Below are 23,064 nucleotides of genomic sequence, written 5' to 3' on the forward strand. Positions count from 1 at the left end.
AACTTAATACCGCCTCCAAGCAATTGCTCGCTTATGTTTCTGGTATTGGTGATGTTTTAGCAAAAAATATTATAGAATATAGAAATCAAAATGGAGCGTTTAAATCTCGTAAAGAGCTTTTAAAAGTGAATAGAATGGGAGAGAAAATTTTCGAACAATGTTCTGGTTTTTTAAGAATTAGAGATGCTGAAAACCCTTTAGATAAAAGTGCTGTACATCCAGAAGCCTATTCTATTGTGGAGCAAATGGCTCAAGATTTACAATGTTCCGTAGAGGCTTTAATGACAGAAAAAACCTTAGAGAAAAAATTCAAATAGCAAAATATGTAAATGAAAAAATAGGCTTACCTACTTTAAAAGACATCTTACAAGAATTAGAAAAACCAGGGCGAGATCCAAGGAAAACTTTTAAAGCCTTTGAATTCGAACAAGGCATTAACGATATAGCGGATTTAAAAATTGGTATGTATTTACCCGGTATTGTTACCAATGTTACTAATTTTGGTGCTTTCGTAGATATAGGCGTTCATCAAGATGGGCTTGTTCATATTTCACAATTAAGGAATGAATATATTTCCGACCCTCATCAATTTATTAAAGTAGAGCAAGCCGTAAAAGTTTATGTGACAGGAATAGATATAGAAAGAAAAAGAATTTCTTTATCTATGAAAACAGACGATAATACCGATACTATAAAAGAAAAAAAAGCCCCTAAAAAAGACATAAAAGAAAAAAAGAAAAAAAGCAAGATTCTATGGGAGATGCTTTAGCGGTATTAAAAAATAAGTTTAAAAAACATTAATACCTCTTTTTTATAAGAACAATACTGATGTTTAAAAATTAGTATTGTTTCTTTTTTTTCCATTCTTGCAAATACAATTCAAAGTCTTTTAAATTTAAACTGCTAATATTATCTTCTGCCAATAAAGCTCCTTTTTGTGCAACAGCAATGCCATACTGAATATCATTTACCCCTTCTAAAGAATGAGCATCAGGATTAATAGAAGTTTTTATACCGAGGTGTTTCATCATTTGTAAATATTGCCAATCAATATCTAAACGAAAAGGATTCGCATTTAACTCTATTGCAGTATAATATTTTTTACACGCTTCAAAAACTTGTTCATAGTCTAATAAATATCCTTTTCTATTTAATAATAACCTCCCAGAACTATGTCCTAAAATATGAGTATAAGGATTTTTAACAGCATTAATCACTCTTTGTGTAGCAACTTCTTTATCCATATCTAAATTATTATGAATAGAAGCAATAACGATGTCAAAAGTTTGCAAAATATCTTCTTCATAATCTAAACTACCATCATTTAAAATATCACATTCTACACTTTTAAAAATCTTAAAAGGAAAAAGTTTTTTATTTATTTTTTCTATTTCTAGATGTTGTTCTTTTATTCTCGCAATATTTAACCCGTTTGCTATTACAGAGCTTTTACTATGGTCTGTAAGTACTAAATATTCAAACTTTTTTCTATACAATAAAGCGCTATATCTTCAATACTATTTTCTCCATCACTCCATTTGCTATGGCAATGAATAATGCCTTTAATATCTTCTTTTTGAATTATTTTAGGATTTATTTTTTCATATAAAAAAGTTGTATCCTCTCTTAAATAAGGCGGTAAAAAAGGCAATTTATTAACTTCAAAAATCTTTTGTTCATCAGCAACATCAATAATCGTATTAAAAGCTGCTTTAAATATTTCTGTACCATTATACTTAAATAATGTTGTTCCTATATTTTTTTCGTCAGAGAAATAAAACACAACTTCTCTATAATATTTATGATAAGTAAAAAAATCTTCTTCTTCGTTTTTACTAATAGTAAATTCCAATTGCTGTAAAAAAGGCAAAAGGTCTTCTTTTTTTACCGTAGTAACAATTTCTATTTGCTTTATAACGGGTAATTGCCTTGCTAATTCTCCACACAAATAACTTTTATAAGAAGAAAATTTTTGTTGTAATTGATGGAGTAATTCATCTGCTCTATGAATTATTTTTGCATATAATTTGAATCCTTTATGTTGAAAATAAAACTCTATACGAGCTATCATTTTTTCTTGAAACTTAACTCCAAAGCCTTTTAAATCAGCAACTTCATTATTTTTACACTTGTTATACAAAGCGTCAATACTTTCTATTTGGTATTGCTTCCAGAGGATATTAATTTTTTTACGCCCAAGCCTCTAATATGATACAATAATTCTATTACACTATCAGGAGTATTTTTTAAATATTCTTTTTGAACAGTAGAGTTTCCTATTTCTACAAATTCTTTTATCGTATTAAAAATAGAATTTCCTACACCACTAATATTTTTCAACTCTTCTAAATTATTTTATGAATAACAAGGAGCTATAATAAATTGCATCTATTGCTTTTTTATAGGCTTTTTATTTTAAATATATTTTCACTATGCAATTCCATTAACTTACTAATCAGTTCTAAATGCTCTATAATTTTATTTTTCATAATCAAAAATTTTCTATTCTAGTGTTATAACATTACTTTTTACAATTTAGAGAGTTCAACGAATTTAATTTCTTTTTACTAATATGTGAATAAAGCATTTACTTAAATTTTTATTTCTGCAATAATTATATAAAAGTCAATTTAGATAGAAATCAAAATATTATTTTAGTTTCGCACTACACAAAAATGTGCTTTAAGTAAAAATTTTCAATTAATTAAAAATGAAGGTAATTATTCCCGTAGGCAGGAGTTGGATTTAAGTTAAGACCACATACGAATACCCAACCTAAGGCATTACTCCCTTTAGCTGGAAAATATCCTATCTATTATTATTCAACAATTTCAGAGAAAAAGGACTTAAAGAATTTATTTTTGTAATTGGATACCTGGGAGATAAAATAGAAGATTATGTTAAAGCCATCATCCAGAAATTAAAAGTACTTTTATTTATCAGCACGAAAGAAATGGAATTGCTCACGCATAGGCTTAACAAAAGAGATTGTTAAAGATGAAGAAATCATTATTACCTTTGGCGATACTATTTGTGAGTTAAAATGTTAAAAAATTTATTAAAGAAAAAAATCTTGTTTAGCAATTCAAAAAGTAGAAGACCCTAGACAATTTGGGTTGCTGTTCTAAAAGAAGATAATGATTGTTATGTTTTACGCCTTATTGAAAAACCGCAAATTCCAACTTCTAATATGGCTTTAGTGGGAATTTATAAAATTAAAGAAACGCCCCTTTTATTTCAAATCATAGAAAAAAACTTTTAGAAGTCAAAGATGAACAAAAAGCCGTATCTCTAACAGAATGCTTAGACGATATGATAAAAAGCGGGGTGGAATTTACAACGCAAAAGTAGAAAATTGGTTTGACTGTGGTAGAGCAGAAATATTCTTACAACAAACTCTGTTCTTTTAAAAAAATTTGGTGGCAATTCGACATTAAAATCATCCAATAATATTAATTCTATTATTATTAGTCCTGTTAGCATTCCAAAAAATTGTATTCTTGAAAATGCTATTATAGGTCCTAATGTTACCGTAGGAGAAAAAACAGAAATTAGGAATGCCATTATTTGCAACTCCATTGTAGGTTCTTATTCCAAAATATATAATGTTATTTTAAAAGAATCCATTATTGGTAACGATACCGATTTATCTAGCAATGCCAAAACCCTCAATATTGGAGATGATACAAAAATTGACTTTTAAAAATTTACCATTTTTTAATTAAAAAATAGTAAATTCGCACGGCTTTTAGCTAAAAGTAGTAGCTTTCTACATTATAAAAAGCTATTGTTCTTAATACAATCGGGGCGTAGCGTAGTCCGGTCCATCGCGCCTGCTTTGGGAGCAGGAGGTCGCAAGTTCGAATCTTGCCGCCCCGACAATTTTTAAATTCCCACAAAACTTAAAGAAAGCTTTTATTCTTTGTAGCATTCCGCTACTTCGTATAATAAAAAGCAAAAAATACAAACTCTTTTAGCATTAAAAAGATAAAATTGATTTATAACGATATATGTATAGAACTCATACTTGCGGAGAAATAAGACTATCTCATAAACACAAAAAGTAACCCTTGCGGGTTGGGTACAAACAATTAGGAAATTCGGTAGTATAACTTTTATAGATTTGAGAGATAGATATGGCGTAACCCAATTGCTTTTAAATGAAAAATTTAATGCTCAACTGCAATCGCAACCTATGGTAGAGAATTTGTTCTACAAGCAACAGGAAAAGTAATAGAGCGTAGCAATAAAAATAGTAACATTCCTACAGGAGAAGTGGAAGTGGAAGTAGAAGCGTTTAAAATTTTAAATGCCTCTCTTGTGCCACCATTTACCATTACAGAAGATACCGACGGCGGCGACGATTTAAGAATGAAATATAGATACTTAGACCTTAGAAGAAACAATTACAAAAACTTAGAATTACGATATAAAGCGAATAGAGCTGTTGAGATTATATGCACAAAAATGGCTTTTGGGATATAGAAACGCCTTTTTTAATAAATCTACACCCGAAGGAGCAAGAGATTTTTGTTGTTCCCTCGCGTATGAACGCCCAACAATTTTATGCTTTACCACAATCCCCGCAAACATTTAAACAACTTTTATGGTAAGTGGTTACGACCGCTATTACCAAATTGTAAAATGTTTTAGAGATGAAGATTTGCGTGCAGATAGACAACCCAGAGTTACACAAATAGATTGTGAAATGAGCTTCGTAGAGCAAGAAGATATTTTGCAAATGTTTGAAGGTTTAGCAAAACACATTATTCAAGAGGTAAAAGGTAATTACTTATAAAGAACCCATAAAAAGAATGTCTTGGGAAGAAGCAATGGAAAATTATGGTAATGATAAACCCGATATTCGCTTTGAGATGAAGTTAAAAATATAACCGCTATTACTCAAGGTAAAGGATTTAAAGTTTATGATGATGCAGAGCATATTGTTGCCATTAGCGTACAGGGATGTAGCGAATATACTCGCAAGCAATTAGAGGCATTAACAGAATGGGTAAAAAGACCTCAAATTGGAATGGAGGCTTAGGTTTATATTAAATACAATAATGATAATACACTAAAAAGTAGCTTTGATAAATTTTTTAATGAAAATCAATTTAAAAGAATTGCAGATTTTACACAATCAAAGGGCAGGAAGATTTAATCCTTATCTTATCGGGTAAAAATCAAAACACAAAAAGCTATGAGCGAATTGCGATTAGAAATGCAGAACGCTTAGGGTTAAGAAAAAATAATGAATTTACTTTTATTATGGGTTTTAGATTTCCCTTTATTAGAATATAATGAAGACGAAAAACTTGGACAGCTTGCCACCATCCTTTTACTTCTCCAAAACCAGAGCATATAGAATGGATGAATCAAGAAGAAAAATATGAAGCAATTAAAGCCAATGCCTACGATTTAGTTCTAAATGGAAATGAAATAGGCGGAGGGTCTATCCGTATTTTCCAAGAGATTTGCAAGAAAAATGTTTCATATATTAGGACTCAACAAACAACAAGCACAAGAGAAATTTGGATTTTTATTAGGGGCTTTCGAATATGGTGCCTCCACCACACGGCGGTATAGCTTTGGATTTGATAGATTTTGTTGCTATTTTAAATGGACAGAAAGTATTAGAGGATGTTATCCCTTTTCCAAAAAATAATACGGTAGAGATGTAATGTTAGATGCCCCAAGCGAAAAGAAGATAAACAATACCAAGAGCTACATTTAAAGAAATAAAATATCTGTTTTATTATCAATAATTTTGTTGCCAATAATAAAAATTGTAGGTTAACGATAAAACTAAAAGATATTGATAACACTTCGTTAATTTTTTTGTCTTTTATAGTATGTACTTTTATATAATATTTGATAAATATAAAAGGTAAACGATAATAAGAAATTGCACTTAATTATTTGAACCTATAAATATTTAGTTTCCAATTTTAATTTTATCCCCATTGGTATTTATTATTTTTACGCTTTTATTCGTTAAACTTGAGAACTCCTTTGTATACGAAACATCATAATTTATAATTAATTTATTTTTATGTTTTTCTATCCATTACGGCATGCATTAGTTCTTTTTCTCCATCATTATCATTAGGAAAATCTTCATCTGTATATTGGGGTATGTTTTTTATTAATTTTTTGTAATTTAGATACAGCCGCAGTGGCATATTTATAACCCTTAGTCCATCCGCATTCTGGACAAAGAATATCTCGTGGACTTCGTAAATCACTATTTAAAATGCTTATTATTAATTCTATGCTTTCCTTCGTTCTTATATAATCGCATATCTCTAAATGCTTCCAATTATTATTTTCCATTTTTAAAAGCCTTTTTAGAACTTGCATAAGGCTATCCATCTTTTTTTTTATCTCCCAACTTAGCTAATATAGTTTCATAATAAAATAATTCATCTTTAAATTCCCTTGTGATATTTTTTCTTTTTATAATAGTATCTATTAATGGTTTAATTTCTTTAATTCCTAAAACCCTAAAAAATATAAATAGTCATCAAACCAAGTACATATCCTCTATATCTATAATATTCTTTTTCTAAAATATATGCAGGTATTTTCGTAACATCTTAATGTCGAATCTGTATATAAATTTTTCGGATAATTTTTTATATAATGTTTTACTAATTTTTTATTATCCAAGCTACTATCAAATAAACCTAATGCAAGATAGTATAATGCTCTTTTTTTTCTATTAAGTTATTGGGTTTAGTATATCTTACTATTCTACTTAATATATCATATCCAATTTCTTCTTTTTTTAGCCATTAGAATCCCTTATATTATTTATAACACAAGGGAATATTTTATTAAAATCTCCATTACTTGAATATTACTTTTTGTAATAATTTAAAATTTACGCCTTTTTGTGATATTTGTTCGCAGTAATCATCTTCTATTTTTTTTCCTGCACTATCTATTTGGGCTTTAAGTATATTAGCTATAGGCTAATATAAAATTATGAGTATTGTTTTTTTCATAAATATTAGTTTTTAGTTTTTCTTTTAATTTAATTATATTCCATTGGTATTTAGTATTTTATGCTTTTATTCGTTAAACTTGAGAAACTCCTTTGTATACGAAACATCATAATTTATAATTAATTTATTTTTATGTTTTCTATCCATTACGGCATGCATTAGTTTCTTTTTCTCCATCATTATCATTAGGAAAATCTTCATCTGTATATTGGGGTATGTTTTTTATTAATTTTTGTAATTTAGATACAGCCGCAGTGGCATATTTATAACCCTTAGTCCATCCGCATTCTGGACAAAGAATATCTCGTGACTTCGTAAATCACTATTTTAAAATGCTTATTATTAATTCTATGCTTTCCTTCGTTCTTATATAATCGCATATCTCTAAAATGCTTTCAATATTATTTCCATTTTTAAAAGCCTTTTTTAGACTTGCATAAGGCTATCCATCTTTTTTTATCTCCAACTTTAGCTAATATAGTTTTCATAATAAAATAATTCATCTTTAAATTCCCTTGTGATATTTTTTCTTTTTATAATAGTATCTATTAATGGTTTAATTTCTTTAATTCCTAAAAACCCTAAAAATATAAATAGTCATCAAACCAAGTACCATATCCTCTATATCTATAATATTCTTTTTCTCAAATATATGCAGGGTATTTTCGTAACATCTTAATTGTAGAATCTGTGTATAATTTTTTTGAATAATTTTTTAGTACAAGTTTTACTAATTGTTTATTATCCAAGCTACTATCAAATAAACCTAATGCAAGATAGTATAATGCTCTCTTTTTACTATTAAGTTATTAGGTTTAGTATATCTTACTATCATACTTGATATTTTATATCCAATTTCTCTTTTTGTAGCATTAGAATCCCTTATATTATTTATAACACAGGGGAATATTTTATTAAAATCTGCATCTGTTAATAATCCTTTTTGTAAATAATTTAAAAATTACACCCTTTTGTGATATTTGTTCGCAGTAATCATCTTCTATTTTTTTTCCTGCACTATCTATTTGGGCTTTAAGTATATTAGCTATAGCTAATATAAAATTATGAGTATTATTTTTTCATAAATATTAGTTTTTTGAATTTTGAATTTTCTTTTATTTGGGGGGCTCTGATTGTTTTTTTAATTTAAATTATATCCCATTGGTATTTTCTAATTGTTTTGCCCTTCTGATAATCCATAAAGTTTTCGCTATCATTCCTTGCTTATAACCTTCTATACCATTAATAGTTTCACTAAAAGGATGATATAGCCCAAATACGCCATGCCCTAATTCGTGGGCTATTGTTTGCAAAATTTTTGTTTGTTATTTTTATGCCCAGAAGGACATATTATTCCCCATTTATTATTCATTCCCATTAAACCTAATAATATTTTAACAGAAGAGGTATCTACAATAACAGAAGGTGTATCTACAATAAATAATACATAATCTAAATATTCAATATACTCATTTGTTTCTGTGATATTTCTATAATTTTATCAATTTCAGAGTTTGTCTGAAAGTTTTTTAGGTATTGTTAATTTCTATTTTTATCCTTATCCCAATTAATAAATTGGGAATCTAAATATTGCACATTAAATGTAACATTACTTGATTAAAAACAATATTATTTAAATAATGCTGTATATCTGCTACGCTTAAAATCTTGGTTATATCTTCTGTTTTTAATTACTATCTAAATGAACCACCATAATACCCAATGAAAATTTTTGGGATGGCATTACTACTACGCCTAAATTACCTCCATTTTGACCTTTTAAACTATCTATCATAAAACTAACTTTATTATCAGATTCTACATTACCAACAATTTTTATTATTTGCGGGTCAATACCTCTTTTTTAAGTCTATTTCTTTCGGAGTAAAAGTAATATTTTGAGAAGCATTATTAATAATTTTGTGGCTATCTAAAGCATTATAATTATCATTTTATACTTCTTCTGTACCATTTTCTAGTACAGAAAACATAGCGAATTTCTCTCTTATTAGAAGTATTATATTGTTGTATATATTTATCAATTTTATTTTCATCAAAACCATATTTACTTCCATTCGTTTTTCAAATTCAACAATAGTATTAATTTTTTTTATGCTGATCCTCTTACAATAACAGAAGTTCCATTTTTATCTATCACTGTTATAATGTTTTTTTTTCCTAACTTTCGTAATGAATCTTTAACATTAGTTATTGAATTATTAGAACTATCTGTATTACTTAGCATTGCTTCTTGTAAAAGACTTTTTTTCTATTTCTTCCTCTAAAGGAATAAATTTTTGTGTTCCATCTTCTTGGATAACGATAACTCGTTTATTATCTTCATCGTATATTAATTCATCTTCTTCTTTAATCGTAAAATCTATTTGTTTTCGTATTCGTCTTACACTATCCAACTGCTTGTTTGCTTTTATTAACTCTTGCATTTTATTAAATTTACCGTCTAAATCAGATTTAAATACAATCTCTCCCGTTATCATTTGGTTGTATTCGTTACTTTTAATTTCCTATACCTGCAATTTATAAAACCCCTTAATCCAAATGGATTGCTATGTGCACAATCTCCGCTATAACTACTATCGCCTTATCTCGCTGTAGCACTAAAATATTTTTAATACCCCTACTTTTAATTCTATCTCTTCGCCCGCTTCTAATACCTTTATCCTTGGTATCTTTGCGTATTCTTTTTTATACCCCTTCGGCTTAGGATGTTTCGGGGGCTCTACATCGCAACCAAAAGCCTTCGCATAATTCTTCGTCGTAAATAAACGATGTTCACATTCTGGCCCTTCTAAGCTATCTGAAGTAAGTCCATTAACCCAATATTCCATTGCGTGTTCGTCCCTAATTTCGTTATCTCTAAACTATCCCCTTCCGTTATTTCTTCATATAAACGCTTGCTACCCGTGTTTTCCGCTGTGGTATAATACACCTTATATTTCGTATATACAGCTTGCTTCCTCCACTTTACTACCGCAGAATAATAATCTTCCTCACACCTTATTTCACATATCTTTACCTTAGGAGCCATTAACGCGTTCGGATGTTAATGTTATATCTATAAACTCAAAAGTATTGATGTTGCTCTTACCTCCATTCTGGAAATAATCCCTTCCGCTTCTGTCTTTTTGCTGTTACTTCGCCACGAATATTTGTAGCCGTCTTTTAAGATAGGAATCCATTATTGTATAAATGTAGTTGTATTGGTCGCTTACACTTATACTCGCATACGGTTTTAATGTGTTCGAAATAAATTCTGCATCCCTATTTATTCCTACTTTTGGTATCTCCATAACTCTAAAATGTAATCCGTATTATATGCCGAATTAGGGCTAGATACATTTTTGGGTATCCACGTAAACAAAATATTCTGTCCGCTATTGCTCGTTACTCTATCTCCTTTTAAGGGTAAACTTAATATCGGGGTGCTGATTTGATAGGTATACTACTTGGCAGTTCTCATTCGCTACTTGCTGGTCTCTAACCATATAATCCCACCCACTAACACATATTTTATACCACCCTTCTGGTACCGCTTTATATTGCGTATAATAATCTCTGCTAACACTACCTAAAATTCTAAATGCTGCGGTAAAAAATATTGCTCTAAATCGTAGCCATATATAAAATTCATTCCCGGATTTAATAGCGTTGCTGTAGATAAAATTGAGGATTGTTCTGTATTAACTAATTCCGTCTGATTTCGGTATAGGGCTAAACTTAAAAAATAACTGATAGCTAACTGCTGTATTATCCGTATTTCTAAACTTGTAATTTAATGTGTTGTTACTCGGACTTACATAGTCGGGTAAGTAAGTAGAAATATGGTGGTGATAATATAAGCCTTATCTCTATAGGTCTGCGACCTCCATATTGCTGTCCATTTAATATACAAGAAACAAATACCCAAAATAAAAATAATATTCTCTTCATCTACTTAACTTTTATTACACTGAATACAACTAAGGTAAATCTATTTTTATAAAATGTTAATATTTATTTTTTTTGTTCGAGGAATGCTATTATGGAACAAATAAAATAGTTAGCTTTTACTTATATCATTAAAAAAGAATTATCAGTTCTATTTAAATAAATAGAATCCTTAAAAAAATAATTATTTACCTCCTTTATAGGGGTACAAAAAAATTGCACTTGTTAATTAAATCCACATTACAAACAACTTACAAAATTGTTTCTTTAATCGTTTGGATTATTTTGGGGATATTTTTTGTATCTTCTCCAACAATATTTATATTATTCTTTTGCCCACCACCTTTTCCTTGTATTAAGGGATATAAATATTTTTTTGCCCATATATTTAACTCTATAGAATGTTGCTTTGCTAACATTTCTTCAACTTGTATTGTAAGGTAAATTTTATTTTCTATAATACTTATTAAAGCTATTACATATGGAAGTGTTAGTTTTTGTTTTACTTGTGTAGCAACTTTTTTTAACATATTTAAAGAAGAAACTTCCACATTTTCTACTATCCATTCTATATCTTTTTTAGTTTCTTTTTTGGCTATTATTTGTTGAGAAAATAAAGTGGCAATAGTATTTTCAAAATTTTCATTTTGTTGCAATAGAGATTTTTTTTCACTCAATAAATGTTCTAGAGTAAAAATAATATCTTTAGGATTTTGCAAGCGTATTTTTACTTCTTTTAATTCTTCTATCTGTTTTTGAATATATTGTTGATAGGCGGTTCCACAAATTGCTTCTATCCGCCTTATTCCGGCAGCCACAGAAGACTCTTGGATAATTTTAAAATTACCTATCTGCGAAGTATTATCAGCGTGTGTGCCACCACAAAGTTCTATAGAAAAAGTATCATCAATAGTTACCATTCTTACAATATCGCCATATTTTTCACCAAATAAAGCATTAGCACCTTTTTTTATGGCTTCTTCTTTAGGTAATATTTGTGTTTGTACTAAAATATTTTGTTGTATTTTTTGACGAACAAGAGTTTCTATTGCTTGGAGTTGTTCATCATTTATTTTTTCAAAATGAGAAAAATCAAAACGCAAATATTCATCACAAAGAAAAGCTCCTTTTTGTTGTATATGATTGCCAAGAATTTTTTTTAATGCCGCGTGTAATAAATGGGTTGTGGAGTGATGTAAACAAGTTTCACTTCTTTTTAACGCATCTACTTTAGCAACAACATTTTTTGTTATTGTTAGGGGTAATGTTTCTGTAAAATGAACAATTAAATCATCTATTTTTTTAGTGTCTACGACTTTAATTTCTTCTTCGCCAAAAACAAGTGCGCCTTTATCGCCGATTTGCCCGCCACTTTCAGCATAAAAAGGCGTTTCCAAAAGAACCCATTGATAATATTTTTTTCCTTTTTGATGAATTTCTCTATACTGTAATAAATCTGTTTTTATTTCTAAATTTTTATACCCAATAAAAGGCGTTGAAGATTTTTGTTGCTCTATTATTTTCCAATCAAATGCTTCTATTTTAGTGGCCTCTCGACTTCTATCTTTTTGGTTTTTCATTGCGTTATTAAATGCTGCTACATTTATTGTAAAGCCATTTTCATTTGCAATAACTGTTGTTAAATCTAAAGGAAACCCATAGGTATCGTATAATTCAAATGCAATTTCTCCGCTAATTTCTTTTTGTTGATGTTGTTGTTGAATATAGGTTTCTAATCGTTTTATTCCTAAAGCGATAGTTTTTAAAAAGTTATTTTCTTCTTCTAAAATTATTTTGGCTACAAAATCTTTTTGTTGGTATAATTCTGGGAAAACTTCTTTAAATTGTTCTGCAATAAGAGGCACTAATTGATAAAGTAATGCTGTTGAATATTCTAAATGCGAATAATAATAACGAACTGCTCTTCTTAAAATACGCCTTACGACATATCCTGCTCCTGTATTAGATGGTATTTGCCCATCACTAATGGTAAAACATACTGCTCTAATATGGTCTGCGATTACTCTAAAAGCAATATCTTGGAGGGATTGACTTTTAGTGTATTTTTTGTGTGTAATACTTTCTATTTTTTGAAAAGTATTTGTAAATATATCGGTATCGTAATTAGAATGTTTATGTTGAATAACTCTCACCAATCTTTCTAAGCCCATTCCTGTATCTACATGTTTTTGTGGCAGTTCTTCTAAAGAACCATTTTTTAAACGATTGTATTGAATAAAGACATTATTCCAAATTTCTATTACTAAAGGATTATCTTTATTTACTAATTCTTTACCATTTATTTTTTTTCTTTCGTCTTCATTTCTACAATCTATATGAATTTCGCTACAAGGACCGCAAGGACCTATTTCTCCCATCTCCCAAAAATTTTCTTTTTTACCAAACTCTAAAATTCTATCTTTTGGTAGGTATTTTTCCCATACTTTTTGTGCTTCTTCATCTTTTACTAACTTTTCTTTTTCATCACCCTTAAAAATACTAACATAAATTCTATCTTTATCAATTTTATAAACTTCTGTTAAAAGTTGCCAACTCCATTGTATTGCTTCTTCTTTAAAATAATCTCCAAAGCTCCAATTTCCAAGCATTTCAAACATTGTATGGTGATAAGTATCTATACCTACTTCATCTAAATCGTTATGTTTTCCGCTTACGCGTAAACATTTCTGCGTATCTACAATTCTTTTATATTGCGGCACTTTATTGCCTAAAAAATATTCTTTAAATTGATTCATTCCCGCGTTCGTAAACATAAGCGTCGGGTCGTTCTTTAATACGATAGAATCGGAAGGTACTATATGATGTTGTTTGCTTTTAAAAAAATCAAGAAATAACCTTCTAATTTCAACAGAAGTGAGCATAAAAAAGGAATAATAAAAGGTGAATTAAGAATTTTTAATATTTTTTTCTAAGGCTTTGAGTCGTTGAACCATATTATCCAGATTTTTAAAATGAGCATAACTCCGTATAAATTGTTTTACATCGAAAGACATATAACCAAATACAGATTTATCATCTCCTATAGATTTATAAACCCCTGTTTTTGCACCAACAGAAACATTATTGCCAATTTTAATATGTCCTACAATACCTACTTGCCCACCTAATTTTACATTTCCCCCTATTTTAGTACTTCCAGCAATGCCACATTGTGCTGCAATAACGGTATTTTCTCCAATTTCTACATTATGAGCAATTTGAACAAGGTTATCAATTTTAGTTCCTTTTCTTATTATCGTACTGCCCATTGTGGCTCTATCTATAGTGCTGTTAGAACCTATTTCCACATTATCTTCAATAAGAACATTTCCTATTTGAGGAATTTTTTTGTAAGAACCATCGGGTAAAGGTGCAAACCCAAAACCATCAGAACCTATTACTGCCCCTGAATGAATAATAACATTATTTCCAATCCAACTATATTTATAAATATTTACATTATAATAAATAATGCAGTGAGCTCCTATTTTAGTTCCTGTAGAAATAGAACAATTACCCATAATAATGGTATTATCGCCAATTTCTACGCCTGTTTCAACGATTGCATTGGGACCAATGTAAACATTTTTCCCTATTTTAACCTTTGAAGCAATAATGGCTTTTTTATCAATACCTTTATAGGATTGTAGTTGTATTTTTTCGTACGTTTCTAATAAAGTGGCAAAAGCGGTATAAGAGTCTTTTACGCGTATTAGTGTAGTGTTTACTTTTTCTTTTAATTCAAAATTTTCATTTATGATAACGATAGAGGCTTGCGTTGTATATAAATACTTTTCGTATTTCATATTCGCTAAGAAGGAAAGTTGCCCTTGTTTAGCTTCTTCTATTTTACCAAATTCTTTTACTAGAACTTTGGGATTTCCTTCTATTTTTCCGTTAATAATTTCGGCTATTTTACTTGCAGTAAATTCCATATTTTTTTACTGCAAAGTTAATCATAAAAAGCTAAACAAGAAATCTAAAAAGGAGTTTCATCGTCTAAGGGCTTCATTTTACTAGAAGCTTTTATTATTGTTTCGCCTTGATTTGGCGTGTCGTTATAAGAATTAAAAGAGTGGATATTTTGTTCATCCCAATCTTCAAATCTTTGTATATCCAACATTGCTCGTAATTTAAGTGTTCCTAATTCTCCATTTCTATGTTTTGCAATATTTGCCTCTACTAAACCTTTAATATTTTCTCCTAATTCATTATTTTCAATACCGTAATAATCATCTCTATATAATAAAACTACCATATCAGCATCTTGCTCTATTGCACCACTTTCCCTTAAATCGCTTAACATAGGTCTTTTACTTACGCCATCTTTTGATCTCCCTTCGGTATTCCGATTTAATTGCGAAAGGGCAATAATAGGAATGTCTAATTCTTTCGCTAAAGATTTTAATTCTCGGGAAATTTTACTAATTTCTTGCTCTCTATTAAAAGTTCTATTTTCTCCACCACCGCTCATAATTTGTAAATAATCAATAATTATTAAACCTACATTGTGATTTGCTACTAATTTTTTTGCTTTTGAACGCAATTCAAAAATATTTAATGCACTCGTATCATCTATATATATAGGGGCTTCGGATAATGGCATAATTCCCTTTGTATTAAGTCGTTGCATTTCGTTTTCTGTTAATCTTCCTTTTTTTATTTGTTCTAAACGAATACCACTTTCTGCACTTAGCAGCCTTTCTATTAACTGGCCTGTACTCATCTCTAAACTAAAAAAAGCTACGGGTGTAGGTTTTATTTTATGTGTTGCGGTATTTCGTGCTAAATTTAATGCAAAAGCTGTTTTACCCAAACCGGGTCTTGCTGCAAGAATAATTAAATCGGTTTTTTGCCAACCATTGGTAATATTATCTAAGGCTCTAAACCCTGTATACAAACCACTAATTTCAGATTTTTGATTTTGCATTTCTAAAATTCTATTCACCACACCTACTAAACCTTCAGAAATTTTTTGGTAATTTTTTTTGATAAAGTTATTCGTAATGGAAAATAATTTTGATTCTGCATCATTCATTAAATCAAAAACATTTGCAGAGGGGTCGTAAGAATCTTGTATAATTTCGCTTGAAATTCTTATTAATTCCCTTTGAATATATTTTTCTAAAATAATTTTTACCCACGCTTCTGTATGTGCGGTAGAGGCTATTTTACCTGTTAACTGAGATAAGAAATAAATTCCTCCTATGTTATCCAATTCTTCCATTGCCTTTAATTCATTTCCCACGGTATACAAATCAATAGGCTGTTTTGTATTGGTTAATGCCATCATTGCTTTAAAAATAACGCTGTGCGTTTGTACATAAAAACATTCTTCTCTTAAATATTCCAACCCTATTTCTGTAGCTCTACGCTCCGACATCATTGCCCCTAAAACGATTTCTTCTAATTCTATTGCCTGCGGAGGTAATTTGTTATACATTAAAGAAGACATTTCTAAAGCATTATTAAATGATCTATTCTTTAATTTACTATTATTATTAGTTTTAATATCCATAATTCGCTCAAATCTATTTTATATATAACTTCTAAATAGGAAAGACCCCAAAGAAAGGAACTTTATTTCCTTCTTTCAATTTATCTTAATCACCTTTTTTTAACTTAATTATACACCATTTTAACTTAGTTATACACATTTTTCACAATTTAATCACAAGATATACACAAATTTAAAAACAAAAATAAAAATATTACTTACCATTATTTTTTTATTTGAAATATTTTGTCTATTTAACTTTAACCTATTTTTTATCTCTAAGATACCCCAAATACTATTATTTAATTATTAATTTTAGGTTTCTAATAGGATAAAAAAATTAGAAATTTTAGGTAATCATAAAATAATAATAATTAGTTTATTAATACAGTAATTACAAATAGAAAATAAATACTTAATTATTTATTAAAAAAATTATATAAATGCAAAATATAAAAATAAAAATTAACTTGCATACCAAACGTAAAAATGATTATTGGTTTTTATCCTTTGATTTTATAAAAATTTCAACCTAAAGTTCACTAAATAGTATTTATACATTTTTTAACTTTAATTTTTTATTCAAATGAAAAAAACACTTTTGATCATTTCCGAACCCCTGTTCGGAGGAGTATTTTTATCTGATTGTAGCAAAAAGGATACGAATACTAATGGAGTTTTTTCTACCCATTCGGGAAAAACAATTTTTGATAGTAAAGGTGCTAGTTGCCATAGTTTTGGTACTGGAGGTTGGTGTTATAACCCCCAACAATTATGAAAAGTCTATTTAAAGACAATTCATAATGTTACAAGTAGTCTATCAATAAAAATAGCAAAAGCAAGTTATGGTAACCTTAGCCAAGATGAAGTAAATCAATTAAACACTTGATACACTGCTGGTGGACCTACTACAAACTAAATATTAAAGCTTTTTAATTGTTTATAAACTTAACTACTACTAACACTTAATAATTTTAATATTTTATAAATGTTCCTATTTGTTCACTTTTAAATCTTTACGCAAATGAAAAAAATATCTTTAATTACACTCTCTTTTTTATCCGTAATGTTTTTATCTTACTGTAGCAAAAAAAATGATACTACTACAACGAGTTCTTCTACTACAAACACCACCACAGGCACTGCTTTTACCCATTCGGTAAAAACAATTTTTGATAGCAAATGTGCTAGTTGCCACGGTTCTGGTGGTAGTGCTTCTGGAAAATGGTTATATAACGCCAATAATTACGAAACAAGTATAAAAGCCTATTTAAGTACACTTCATAATGTTACAAGTAGTACATCGGCAAAAATGGCGACAGCAAGTTATGGTAATCTTAGCCAAGATGAAGTAAATCAATTAAACGCTTGGTATACTGCTGGAGGTGCGGCTACAAACTAAAAATCATACTCATTTTTGTAAAAAATAAAAAATCTTTTAAACCTATAAATTATATCTCTTCAATGAAAAACAAATCTTTATTATTTGGTTTTATACTATTTACGCTATTGGGTTCTTTTTCTTGTTTAAAAGAAAATAATGGCAGTATAAATGGAGAAATAATTGCGTTTTCAGACACTATGGGTATTAAAGGTGTTTTTGCTACTTGTGGTAGATGCCACGGCTCGGGAGGAGATGCCGTAGGAGAATGGTTTTACAACCCTAATGATTATCAAAGAAGTATTAAAAAACATATTGATAACCTCAATAAAGAATGTAATACTTTTGGTAAAAAAATGGCAAGTCCAAAATATGCTAATCTAACACAAGCACAAGTAGATATTTTTAATGCTTGGTATACCGCAGGCTATCCTAACGGACCCACTTTGGCAAAAGTTTCTTTTACTCATAACCCTGCGAAAACAATATTTGATAATAGTTGTGCAAGTTGCCACTCAGCTGGTCAAGTGGCTGCAAATTCTTGGATTTATGACCCTACAAATTATTATACATCTATAAAAGCCTACTTAAATAGATTTCAAGTAAGGGTTGTAGATAAAAAAGATATGCCACCAAACGGTTTATCTAATAGTGAACTACAAAGTATACAAGATTGGCTTACCGCTGGTGGTCTTGCTACAAACTAAACATAATTTAATTATTTACTAAAACAAGAATTTATAATTGCCTGTATGAAAACATTCTACCCTTATTACTTATTTATTTTTTGTTCCTTATTATTATCTACAAAAAGTTATGCTCAAGAGGATTTATTAGCGTCGCTTGCGTCAGAAGATAAAACTACTACTCCCGTAGTTGCAACTTTTAAAGGTCAAAGAATAATTAGTGGTCAAACTACAGAACAACTTAAAAAGAAACATTTTAACTTTAATATTCTGCATCGCTTTGGAGTAGTAAATACAGGTATTTATGATTTTTTTGGTTTAGATCAAGGTTCTATACGCTTTGTTTTAGATTATGGTATTACAGATAAAATACAGGTAAGTATTGGGCGTTCAAGTATTGAAAAAATGTATGATTTTGGAGTTAAAGCAAAAATATTAGAGCAAAAAAAAGGATATAAATCTTTTCCTTTAAGTGTTTCTTATTACGGGAATATGGGTATTAATACTACAACATCAACGATATACGACTATTCTAATACCTATGGTAAAATTGTTGGAAGATTAAATTTTGGTAATCAAATTATCATTGCTCAAAAAGTAAATAGCTATATCTCTTGGTCTATTATTCCAACTGCTGTATGGTATAACTTAGTAGATTTGGAAGCACAAAAGAATTTCTCTTTCTTTTTAGGTACAGGAATTTCTGCAAGAATTTCCCGCAGTACAAGGTTTAATGTAGAATATTATCCTCGCCTTACAGATAGAGGGGCTGTTAATAATCAAGGCATAAAAACAGTAGACCACTTAGGCATTGGCTTTGATATAGAAACCGGAGGCCATGTATTCCAATTTATGTTTACTAATAGTAATGCTATGTTAGAACAACAATTTCTTACTCAAACAACTTCTTCGTGGGGAGATTTTGGCGTAAGATTAGGCTTTAATATTTCTCGGACTTACTCTTTTGAAAAAGTAAAAAAATAATACTATGAAAAAAATAATTTATATCCTATGCAGCCTGTTAATCTTAGGGACATATACTTTAAAAGCTCAGTTATATAACACCAATACAGGCTTTATATCTTTCTATTCTAAAACGATAGCAAAAAATATTTATGCCGAATCTAAAACAAGTATGGCAGTATTAAAAATAAATAGTAACGATATTGCTGTAAGGATTAATAATGCTAGTTTTAAATTTGAAAACAGCTTAATGGAAGAACATTTTAACGAAAAATATATAGAAACACCTAAATATCCCATTAGCACTTTCTCTGGTAAAATAAATGAAAAAATAGATTACAGCAAATTCGGAGAAATAAATATTAGTGTAACAGGTAAATTTAATATTCACGGTGTAGAACAAACAAAAGTATTAGTAGGAAAAATGATAATAGCAAAAGATAAAGTTACCATAAATGGCTCTTTTAAAATAAAATTAGAAGAATATAAAATTGAAAAACCTACTATAGTATTTAAAGAAATTGCAGACGAATTAGATATTAAAGTAAATTTAGAATTGATAAAAAAATAAAAGTTATCATTCCTTAATTATTCATATTAAACATTTTTATACTACACTCCCCCCCCCCCTTATTTTTACTCCTAAATAATTAAGTTTTAAATAAAAAAAGTATTCTTATACTAACTTATTTAAAATGTAAAAGATGATAGTTTAATTTTTTCTTACCTTTATCAAAAAAAAGAGGAAGATATGAGAATTACATTAGGGGTATTTTTTTTCTTGATAATATATATTTCTCGGGTAAGGTTGCAGAGTTATCCTGTTGATGGGATATTGCGTTTTACGCCACTGTACTATATCAGTTTAGAGATATATACGCAAGAAGGCAACAGCAATACAGATGATTATTTTTTTCCTAAATATTCTAATTCTATTAGTATTGAATATTATTATGTACTTGATTTAGAACAAAATAATTATAAATATACATTTACGAAGGAAGAAGGAGAAAAATTTCAAATAGAAATTTTGGGTAAAGTATCAAAAGAAGTAACACAAAAAAATTATCTCAAATTATATGCTAAAAAATAACCATAACATTTATGAGTAAAATTATTATAATCTTCATTTTAATTATGTTTTATAATTTATTTACTATTGCTCAAATAAAGCAAAATAATTGGATACTACAAAATTTCATTAATAAAATGTCATTAAAAGAAAGATTTGCTGATTTAATAGTGAATGATACTTTATTTATATTAAATCAAAAAAATAAAAATCCCATATGTTTCAAATCTTCTGTAAAGAATCAATTTATTAAATTAGTAGATATTAAGTATTTAATAGAAAACCGAATAATAAAATTTTTTACAATGGATATAAAGTATTTGAAAAAAAATAAAATAAAAATTATTTTTTGGAATGAGTTACAAAGATTACAATATTTTATTTTAGTAGATGTAGAACACTCATTTAAAATAATCAAAAATGATGTTTTTAGTAGGCGCGTATTTGGTTTAAATTTAACTTTATTAAGATGTATAATTGAATATATTTTATATATACAAAACGAAAAAAATATAAATACCCTATTACCTTGCTTTGAAGTGATATTATTAAAAAAAGACACAATAATTAGATAGTTCTATATTTCTACTATCGGCGATATATTTTGCAAGTCATCTTGGTATGGCAAAGAAATACAGATTTGTTATCCAATGCGTTACTTATTCAAAATAAGAACTTAAATTCTTAGTACAAAAAAATTATAAACCAATAAATTTGAGTACTGAAGAGTGGAATATAATAAAAACTTGGTTTCCATGAAATATAGAGAAGTAAAATATTTAACTGAAAGTATTGAGTTTAAGAGAATTATAGACAAATATAATTTTCAGTTGCATATAGACAATCGGTTTGAAGAGCATCGGATATTTTTAATATCAAAATGCTTTATTTTTAAAATTTATGGATTTGTAGTTGAAAAATGTTTTTATTTCGACTTATATTCGGTTGATTTGAAAATTTGTACCTCTTTGAACCAACTATTATCTGATTTTGATTCAGCAAAGTTGCGTCAAATTCCCCAAATAAAAATTGCTAAAAGCAATCACGCTTTGCAACTAAAACAACAACATAAAGACAAAAATACTATAGAAGCAGAACGCGATTTCTTTAGCTATCTTCAATTAATGGATGTATTTTTAGAAGAAATTTTTCTTTGTAAAAAAAAGATAGACCCAAAACATTATAGTGTTACTTTTTCTCCTGAAAAGCAAGATATAGAAGATTTTCTAAGTACCTTATAGCGTTTTTGTAAAATTTTAATCCAATTATGAAGATTTTTATCGTAAAAAAAACACTAATAATAAATAACTTGGTTTTAATTTTTAAAAAATACGATTACTTATATTTATAAATAAGATTTGTTTTCCAATGCGTTACTTACTCAAAATAAAAACATAAATTCTTAGTACAACAAAATTATAAACCAATAAATTTGAGTACTGAAGAGTGGGATATAATAAAAACTTGGTTTCTATGAAATATAGAGAATTAAAATATTTAACTGAAAGTATTGAGTTTAAGAGAATTATAGACAAATATAATTTTCAGTTGCATATAGACAATCGGTTGAAAAGGCATCGGATATTTTTTATATCAAAATGCTTTATTTTTAAAATTTATGGATTTATAGTTGAAAATTGTTTTTATTTCGACATATATTCGGTTGATTTGAAAATTTATACTTCTTTGAGTCGACTATTATCTGATTGTGATTCAGAAAAACTGTGTCAAATTCCCCAAACAAAAATGGATAAAAGCAACCACGCTTTAATACCAAAACTACAAGGTAACGAAAAAAATACTTTGGAAGCAGAACGCTATTTCTTTAGAAAAATTCAATTAATGGATGTATTTTTAGAAGAAATTTTTCTTTGTGAAAAAAAGATAGACCCAAAACATTATAGTGGTACTTTTTCTTATGTAAAGCAGGATATAGGAAATTTTCTAAATACCTTATAGCGTTTTTATAAAATTTTAATCCAATTATGAAGATTTTTATCGTAAAAAAAACACTAATAATAAATAGCTTTGTTTTAATACTATGTAGGTTCAAACGAGTATATTTTTTTTGCATATTGGACATATATAAAAGTAATAAACAAGGCATTAACTTATTGTAATTTATATTTTAATACAAAAAATAGATATACTAACTTAGACGCTCTATTTGTAAGTTTTAATTTTAAAAAAGTATAAAATAAAGTAATGAAATTAAATATTCATAATACATTTAATATAGAGCTCCCTGCAGACCCTATTAAAGAAAATTATGTGCGACAAGTTACACAAGGGGCTTTTTCTTTCGTTACGCCCACAATACCTACTGCACCAAAATTAATTTGTGTTTGTAATCCCGTAGCAACATTATTAGGGTTTAATACCAATAATATAAACATAGAAAAATTCACTAATATTTTTTCAGGAAAAGAAATTATACCAAATACGAATCCTTTTGCAATGGCTTATGCAGGGCATCAATTTGGAAATTGGGCAGGACAATTAGGCGATGG

General features: G+C 28.4%; 3 protein-coding genes and 1 non-coding gene across 4 annotated transcripts; 1 reads left to right on the forward strand and 3 right to left on the reverse strand.

Annotated features, from left to right (window-relative positions):
- The first annotated feature begins 3,803 nt into the window (after window positions 1-3,803).
- On the forward strand, window positions 3,804-3,879 carry TRNAP-UGG (transfer RNA proline (anticodon UGG)). Its single transcript has one exon. It is a non-coding gene; the product is annotated as a tRNA-Pro (tRNA).
- A 7,327-nt stretch (window positions 3,880-11,206) lies between these two features.
- Window positions 11,207-13,837, reverse strand: LOC142703206 (alanine--tRNA ligase-like). The gene has a single exon (XM_075848218.1). The coding sequence runs from the start codon at window positions 13,835-13,837 to the stop codon at window positions 11,207-11,209; it is 2,631 nt and encodes an 876-aa protein (XP_075704333.1).
- Window positions 13,838-13,861: 24 nt separating this feature from the next.
- LOC142703207 (UDP-3-O-acylglucosamine N-acyltransferase-like) lies at window positions 13,862-14,890 on the reverse strand. Its single transcript, XM_075848219.1, has one exon. It carries the CDS (start codon window positions 14,888-14,890, stop codon window positions 13,862-13,864), a length of 1,029 nt encoding a protein of 342 aa, XP_075704334.1.
- Window positions 14,891-14,934: 44 nt separating this feature from the next.
- Window positions 14,935-16,338, reverse strand: LOC142703209 (replicative DNA helicase DnaB-like). The gene has a single exon (XM_075848220.1). It carries the CDS (start codon window positions 16,336-16,338, stop codon window positions 14,935-14,937), a length of 1,404 nt encoding a protein of 467 aa, XP_075704335.1.
- Between the last annotated feature and the right edge of the window lie 6,726 nt (window positions 16,339-23,064).

The sequence above is a fragment of the Rhinoderma darwinii genome, unplaced genomic scaffold, assembly GCF_050947455.1.
Source record: "Rhinoderma darwinii isolate aRhiDar2 unplaced genomic scaffold, aRhiDar2.hap1 Scaffold_263, whole genome shotgun sequence".
NCBI classification, from domain to species: domain Eukaryota; kingdom Metazoa; phylum Chordata; class Amphibia; order Anura; family Rhinodermatidae; genus Rhinoderma; species Rhinoderma darwinii.

Excerpts from the sequence above, each read along its gene's own strand:
- LOC142703206 (XM_075848218.1), bottom strand. The coding sequence starts at position 13,837 with ATGCTCACTTCTGTTGAAATTAGAAGGTTATTTCTTGATTTTTTTAAA.
- LOC142703207 (XM_075848219.1), bottom strand. The coding sequence starts at position 14,890 with ATGGAATTTACTGCAAGTAAAATAGCCGAAATTATTAACGGAAAAATA.
- LOC142703209 (XM_075848220.1), bottom strand. The coding sequence starts at position 16,338 with ATGTCGGAGCGTAGAGCTACAGAAATAGGGTTGGAATATTTAAGAGAA.